The sequence below is a fragment of the Amblyomma americanum genome, chromosome 1 (assembly GCF_052857255.1).
Source record: "Amblyomma americanum isolate KBUSLIRL-KWMA chromosome 1, ASM5285725v1, whole genome shotgun sequence".
NCBI classification, from domain to species: domain Eukaryota; kingdom Metazoa; phylum Arthropoda; class Arachnida; order Ixodida; family Ixodidae; genus Amblyomma; species Amblyomma americanum.
The window spans coordinates 121,143,196-121,151,637 of NC_135497.1; the positions used below are offsets into that span (position 1 = coordinate 121,143,196).

Here is an 8,442-nt window from a genome sequence, read left to right on the forward strand (position 1 = left end):
ATCAGTCACTGGCAAATTTAGCGAGGTTTGACGAAATGGAGCTAAAGTTGGCGGTGCAACGTACTCCTCACGGACAAGCGCAATTTTGATGCTGAATCCAGAAGTTTCCTAGCGGTAAAAGGTAAAATTACAGATCATGCTTGGCGCATGCCTGATAACGTTGTTATGCTTCGTTCGCCAAAAACTGAAATATTTACGCCTTATTATTTTCATTGTTCTCACTAAGTACGTGTTGTGAACAAGCTTACTAGTTTTTTTTTTTAGGTTTTCCCCCGTTGTACCAAACCATGGCCTTTTAGGCCTAATGTTCGCGGCTATGACGGATTGTGAACTATGTGTAGTGCCCGTGGTTTATTAGGCTGTCAGTTGGCAGCCTTTTACTACTGATTTCCATCACTATGTAGATCATAATTTCTAATTATGTATTACTATGAAAAGTTGAAGTGTTCTTATCGCTTATCGGACGCCGCACACAAAAAAATAAGCTACACAAAATGTTTAATACATTCGAATCAGCGCGAAAGCGCAGATTAGTGCTACGTAGAATACGGCGAAGAACGGGCAGTGCCGCGGGACGGAGTGCTCGCGCTAGGCAAACAGACAATGCGGACAATGCTAACAGACAACGGACGATTTTGCTCGGCCTTGGTACAATTTGGATTAGTGCTTACTCACTAAACACATGCAAGGTGTGGGCTAACGAAATATTAGCGCGAACGTGTTAAGGCTCCCGTTCTTCAGAAAATACGGTGTCGTCGTTCGGCGCTACGAGCGAGAATTCGGCCTTGGTAGGTAGGGCCGCCTTATAAACAGAGGGTGACCCCTCTCCCTATGCCTTACCTGGGGCGCAAGATTCTGCTCAGCACAATATTCGAGGAACCTGCCATGGACAAAAAAAATGGGCTTGTCACATTACCTTGTAAAGTCATCATTGGTCACGTGACCTTGCGGAGTCATCACAACCCGCCCACCGGATTAACTGTTAAAGCTGCTTCCGACAGATTTCATGCCACCGATAGGTATTTTTAGACGTCATTGAGGGCCATAAAATATCAGTGCAGTTGAAAGCGGTTGTCTGTAAAGCAAATGCACGCCAGATCAGCTGCAAAAGAAGCTCCAAGACAAATAGCATCATATGGTCCTTTTTCTGCTCATACAGCTCTGCTAAAAGTGAGTAGACCCCCCGAAAGATGACAATTCTCTCTTTGGAAGACTCCTGAACTGGGCTTAGTGGCAAGCTTACCCTCGCTGCAGTAACGCGCGTTTTAGAAAATATAACAGGTATTGCAGGCCGTTTCTTGCTCTCTATCTTGAAGCACCAACTCTGCGCTGTGTTCATAGATTGCGCATCACAGATCCGCAGCTGAGATCATACTTTGGACAACATTTTTCTACCCAGGTTTTCTTTTCTCCCTACATCATTTAGAGGTGCCCATGCGTCTGTCAGGGCCCACATTGCCAGAACACCTGATCATGGTCATCGCCAATTGACTCCGCTGTAATGTGGAACCCTGCAAATAATTTTTGTTTTTCGGTCGCTTGTTTTTCTTCCTGTTTGGGTAAGTGTGTTCACACTGGTATATTTCACACGTCTAAAGCAGAAATCTAGTTTCGTAGGTCGTGCCTTGTTTTTCCTCTTAAGCGGAAGATCATCAGCTGACCTCGCATCACTGACCACCAGTTTTTTGTTTTTCTGTCGCTATGTTTTTTGAAAACTGAACAAATTTCTCTTTATCTTCGCTCACTCATGAATGGCGTCATTCAGTAGCAGACCGGCGCGAGCTGTACAATTTTCTCTTGTCATTATTTCAGAGTATGAATCAGCATGTGTGTTTCGTCAGGAACAACAAAAGTAATCCCCCAAAGAAGTGACAAGACAAAAACTAGCACTGGTGATCTGGAATTTTGTCGTTGGCAGCAGATGCCGCAGTGCATAGGAAGGAAGGAAGGCCTCAGACGTTGCTGGCACATACCCACTCAAATCACTGTGAGAACGACGAAGTTCGCGTTTGCGCGTGAGCTGGACGCGCTGAGTGGACCGTAGAAGTGTTGGAGGCTCGAGTCCGGTCGTCGTCGTGTTCCAAACCCAGGGCGGTGCCATGGTGATTCCGGTGACGCTCATCAACGACATCAAGCAGGCCGTGGACCTGTCCAAGCAGGCGCACGCAGCGGACAACAAGGAGCAGTACGCCAACGCCATCCGTCTCTACCGCAAGGCCATGGAGTCCTACGTGAACGCGGCACTGCTCATTGGAAACTCGTGCGCCCCGTTCATCGAGCGGGCGCAGCAGCTCAAGGCGTTCTTCGGCAGTGACGCCAACGAGGACGTGGTAGTCGAAGGAATGCCAGAGATGAAGAAAATCCACCAGATCGCCGTTCTCTCCCAGGTGAGCGAGCGCTGCTGAGTTAAGCAGTCACAGCGAAGAGGTTTAGTGACCGAGCAGTATGTGCGGAAGGTGGCTCGAGGTAACTCGAGGTAAAAAAAGGTAACTCGATGAAACACGTAAATTGAGGGCACGACGTGTATAGCGTCAAGTGCAAGGAAGAACCATCGATAACGAAAAGTCTCAAACGTTGTGTTCGTTTTGTCGCAGACCTTGTATGTCTGCAAATAAGTGCATTTGCTGCGGAACTTCACCCCGGGCCCTAACAATAATGGAAACCCGTTTTTAAATAATATACCGTTAAGTTTCTCTGGGCAACTCGACCTGAGTTACGCTATCACTACTGCCATGCAGTTATGCGCACTGCACAAGAAAAAGTACCTCCTTAGTCATTTCCTGTTTTTCCTGGATGATCAGCTGCCAACCATCTCATACAACCATATTTCATTCTCAATCAAGTAATTCTGCACATGAATCACGATGTCGCCCTGGGTCGCTTGCCTTCAAGTAAATGTTCTTTTCCTGTTTGTGGAGACTTACATTTCTCCCCATAACGCGCCGAGCAGGTATAGGATAAACGCGCCTCTTCAACGAACACGCTACTGCCCTTTTCCTTATATACTTTCCTACTGAAAGCAGGCTAAATTACTAGCCTATTCAAAGCAAGTTTTTCAGTCCAGTATCGGAGCTAAGGAATAACGTACTGGCTTGGAGTCTTTTTTTTTTCCTGGAACAAAATGCTTTGACACACCGCTGCTATGCCGCCATACAACTTCGTGAGTAAAAGTGAGCAATGGTAAACAAAAGAACAGCTATGAAACGATTCAAATATTTGCTCGAAGCATAATGGAAAGTAGTGAGCGCGAGCAACAAAAGTCCTCCAAAAAGCCTTATTCAGGCTCCAGCTTTAAAGGTAAAATTTGTTCAAGAAGGCAAGTTCTCCAAACGAAAACTGTCACCTTCTGACCAGTAAACAAAACACGGAGAAGTAAAAAGGGAACAAAGAAAGATTTCGACTCTTGCTGTCCCCTCCCACCTCTGAAGAAGGGCCAGCTTTTCTGGATACTACACGAAAGCGCCTCCTCCCAAGCGCACACGGATATTGTGGAGGTTATCCAGGTGATCTTTGGCTCTACGAACCAACGCGGGGTTTACCTTTCCATTATCTGGCTAAAAAGTCTGCATCATGATCAATTTCTTTAAGCCGCCCAGTTAGGCTGATGAGAGAATTCACTTAGTTATCGAAATATATAAAACGTCGAAACACAGCAGAAACAGAGAAAGTTTAGCCGTGTGTGGGTTTGACTCCACTTGTGAAGAAAAATAAGAATGGTTGTAAGGCGTACAAATCAATACTTTTTTCTATGTAATGTCGACCTCCATTTCTATACTGACCGTTTGTATTGCTTTCAGGTCCTTCCCCCATGGCGCACGGCTGCTGGAACCGTTACTTCCGGCAAGAAAATAAACTTCTGCGACGACATCCAAGGTATCGACCCTGCCAAGCTCCTGCTCACCCAGATCCTGGCTGACCCTAAGGCGAAGGCCGCGTCGACCATACTTCTGTACGGGCCGCACGGGACGGGCAAATCGCTGCTCGTCAAGTCTCTCTACGTCAAGTATCCCGAGAAGTTCATCTTTATCGTCGACCTCGACTTCTTCGTGATTGGCGGCCTCACTCATGACCCTGCCTTGATGACTAGAATGCTCGTGAGGAACTACATGAAGCACAACACCGCTGTGCTCATCCTCGAGGGCCTGGACCGATTGTATTTGCCTGAGGCCCCGGAAGCCAAGAAGCCCGTGGTCGACGCCGCTAAAGCCGAGCTTCTGGCCTATATGAAGGAGCTGGTTGAGAAGAAGGAGTACAAGGAAGTGGTCATCGCGACGGCTTCCCAGCCATGGCTCATCGCAGAGGACATGCGGAGCACCTTCGAGGCCAAGATCAACGTCCCCATTCCAGAGAGCGAAGAGGCGCGCAAGGCCATCATCAAGGTGGAGCTGTTCAAGCTACGTGTCCCCTCTTACTGCGCCGGCGATATCGGGAGCCTGGCCAAGAACACCAACCGCTTCTCGCGCTACCAGCTCCTGCGCATCATTCGCTGCGCGCTCGCGCGCAACTTCCACAAAATTGAGGCGATCGAGATCAAAGAAAATGCCGAGAGACTCAGCCATATGACCAAGGCGGACATGGACAAGGTGGCTCCCCTCTTTACGGCCGACCTGAGCGAGGAGGACGAACCGAAGCACCAGGAGTTCATCGCGGCCAACAACCCTGCCCCTGCCGCTAGTCCTGCCGCTGCTGCTTCCCCCAATGCCGTCGCTTCACCTCCTGCTGCGGCCGCTTCTTCTGCTGCTGCTGCCACTTCTCCTGCTGCTGCTTCCGCTTCTCCTCCTGCAGCTGCAGCCGCTTCTCCTCCTGCTGCCGCGTCCCCCGCCCCTGCAGCTCCTCCTGCCAATTAGCGGCTGACGGAGCTGCGTCGTCGATTACATAAGTGCAGTGGCCGCCAAATGGCGGCTGAAGCAATAAAATTGCGCTTATGCGCTTTGATAGTCATATGCGTGTATTTTCCTTCCTTCCGTTAACTTGTTAATAAACGCGCTCTTGAGGGACACCACCACAGGGCGCGGGACATGGAGAGGACGGTGATTTAAAGTACATCGTAGAGCACTAGAATAGAGAGGGGACTTATGTTGGCGAATCCAAATGATAGCATACGTTAAAGAATGGGTAAACAGTGCAGCAGTGATTTGTCATGAAGAGCATCGACTCTTCTAAACTGGCATTCACCAAGATCCTGACACCGAGGTGATTCTGCACGGGCTGCACGGGACGGGCAACACTCTCGTCAAGTTCCTCTCCGCCATATACCCTCAAAAGTACATCTTCAACGTCGACCTCTAGTTTTCCGTGACCTCAGGAATCGCGCAGGACACAGCCATGATGGGAAAGCTCTTAGGGACACTGCCGGAGGAACAGCCGTTACAAAAAATTTATGGGGTTTCTGCAAAATTCTTGTTGCTCAATCGCATCAAGTGAAGCATGCTCTGTAGCTTTCGTGATCTTTGTGTGGAGCTCTCGACGAGTTTCTTCAGATAATTTGCCGTAGATTTTCCGATTTACACTTGATAGCAACATTTCTGGCGAGCCTATGATGAATACTTTTGATGAGTTTCTTGTGATATCATGTGATGAATTTCTTTAAAGTTGTTCCAGAAAATTTCCCGCCGATATTCAGATATCCACTTGATGTCTATATTTGTGATGAGCTTATGATGCATCCTTCTGCGGAGTTCCTGGTTAAACGATGTGTTTAATTTCTGTCGAGTTGACACAGAAGATATGCCGCTGATTTTTTGACGTGCACTTGATGTGCCCATTTCTGATCTGTTCATGCCGCATCAGTTTGTCGAATTTTTGATGCAATCATTTAACGAGTCTACTCTTTGTTTTATTGGTGTAGAAAATTTGCCGTACATTTTATGAGGTCCACTGGATGAGTGCATTTCTGATGTAATCTTGTGAAGCGTCTTTGTAGAGTTTATCCAAGAACCTTTCCTCCTATTTTTTATCGATCCTTGCTCTTTATATTTTTATTTGATTATTGTGCATTCAAGTGTTTTTGATGTATTCTTGCGGGGAACTTTTATGCATATGACTGCAGCCTTTGGTGTTCCCAATTATTAATAATAATTGGTTTTGGGGGAAATGAAATGGCACAGTATCTGTCTCATATATCGTTGGACACCTGAACCGCGCCGTAAGGGAAGGAATAAAGGAGGGAGTGAAAGAAGAAAGGAATAAAGAGGTGCCGTAGTGGAGGGCTCCGGAATAATTTCAACCACCTGGGGATCTTTAACGTGCACTGACATCGCACAGCAGACGGGCGCATTAGCGTTTTTCCTCCATAAATACGTAGCCGCCGCGGTCGGGTTCGAACCCGAGTTACCAATTATTCAATCGCATAATTTATGAAGCCCGTGCATGAAGGCATAGATTCACATCGAACAATGATGAGAAAAATTATATAGAACATGCTGTTTCCACCTGTAATATAAACCCACAAAGAATATGTAATGAAGAATCCGAGCACTTATGCAGACCTATCTATGCCTCTCATGGGGAAATATGGGGAAATATGACAGAACTGTATACATCGGCAGCTGAAAACAGCAGGTGAATAGCACCACTCAGGAAATAATCACATCGATATGTAGCATCTAAACATTTATTAAAACTCAAGCATGAATTATGAACTAAATCTTTATATTGAAGCCCCCAAGTAAAGAATCGCAGAACTGCCTTGGCCGACGTACACTCTCAGTTGAGGTTGTGGTAGATCACAGATCAAAGGCTGGCCCCAATCTTTCCTACTGCGGTTTCAGAAAAGTTGGGAGAGGTATTGCTGAAGCAGAGAAAGCAAAATAAATACACATCGCGTTAGTGCGATTCAATTACTTGTGACGCTTATTTGTGAGAAGCACGACTGCAAGCCAAGGAATAAGGGAAGCGGGGTGGCATAGGTCGGAGGCGCGGCTTGGCCGGAGTAGTTTTCCTGTTATACATATAGGAACACTAGGAGGAGTTACCTCCTAGAACTACAATCGTAACACGAATGTTTCTTACCATTGTAAGCGCAGCCTAAGCTGGATGACCATATCACATTCTATATCCATCAGGATGCCCCAGTCAATACACACGCAGCCTTTTCCCGAACGGAGGTAGCGCTTTTTTACTTACCTGACAGAATGGTCTTGGACAGTGCAGAGTGCTGGGTAAAGAAACATTCACAAGAAGCAACGTTGTGCAGACACTGTAAAATAAAACTCTCTTTACGACACTGTAATAGCACCTAGCAATCAGAATAACACCTAATACTGAGTTCGAAAGCTCATTTACAGTATATCGCTTGAAATTTGACGCCAAGAATGCGTGACATGAAGAACGACGCCGGGACGATCTCCTATGAGCACGTCTTTTCTTACGTTGGCTCTCGAATAATCGTTCGTGACAGCGTCGCGCACTGGTGTAGGATGCACTACTGAGCAGTCGCATCGCTCAACCAGTAGACACAACGCAAATGAGCAAAACAAAAATGAACGCCCAGGGCACCACATCGTGGACTCGTCTGAAGCCGCGGCCAAGTTATGGTCACTAAACCCTTCTGTCACGCGACCTGCAGCAGAGAATGAAGATAGAAAACTCAAAAAAGTGCTTCGTTTTCCTCTTAACTTCAGCGCTCGCCTTCCTGTCCGGCGAGAGGGGTAGGGGGGGGGGGGTAGGGAGGTCAATGCAGACAAAGTTGTATCCGACTGCAGAGCATTTGATTCTTTTCGTTGCACTCTTATTTGTTGTAGGCGCTCCCATATTTCCCCTATTACAAATATTAATCAAGTCTAACTCGGCCAGTTTTTCAGCCTTGGACAAATATCTTCTTCCACGCTATATATACTTGCTACTTTCGGCTCGGGGGTTCCTCATTCGTGGTAAGCAAGCGAATCTCCGCTACCGCTACCCCCCTACGAACCATTCCATAAATCATACTCACCTTTCAGTACGGCCTGCAAAATAAAAAACATTTTGATCATCGCATTGTGTCTGCCAGTGAGATGCGAGTTGAATGAGCCAAGAGCGGAAGAACAGTAATTGCTTTAAATTTAATACTTGCATTCCCTTTTGGTGTATATATAAGAGATTCGTGATTTGCTAGTTCATATTGCGCAGGCAAGAACGCAGAACGTTCTCTCTACGAAATCCTGACAAGGAAGTAATCGAGACAAGTGTAGTTTGCAAAAACTTATCTCATTCCTGTGTCTCATTTTGACTTATTCCGCTTTTCTACAACGTAAAGAACTGGACGCATTGAATTCGTTTGGTGTTAAGGCTCAAGGCACGCTTACTGCATCTCAGATTTCGCCGTGATTAAGACATTCTCTATCCTAAGCTCAGGTAGCCCCTGAGAGAACAGAAAGAAGGCGTCAGAACGCGCAGGATTGTATGCTCTCCCTTTTGCAGTTTTCCTGCGGCTGTTCATAATTTTTAATAATCATGAAAAAA

At 46.7% G+C, this 8,442-nt stretch overlaps 1 protein-coding gene across 1 annotated transcript; it reads left to right on the plus strand.

The window, feature by feature from the left end:
• Window positions 1–2,013: 2,013 nt before the first annotated feature.
• LOC144135474 (uncharacterized) lies at window positions 2,014–4,941 on the plus strand. The gene is made up of 2 exons (XM_077668134.1): window positions 2,014–2,387; window positions 3,798–4,941. The coding sequence occupies exons 1-2, from the start codon at window positions 2,100–2,102 to the stop codon at window positions 4,845–4,847; spliced, it is 1,338 nt and encodes a 445-aa protein (XP_077524260.1). The 5' UTR covers window positions 2,014–2,099; the 3' UTR covers window positions 4,848–4,941.
• The last annotated feature ends 3,501 nt before the right edge of the window (window positions 4,942–8,442 follow it).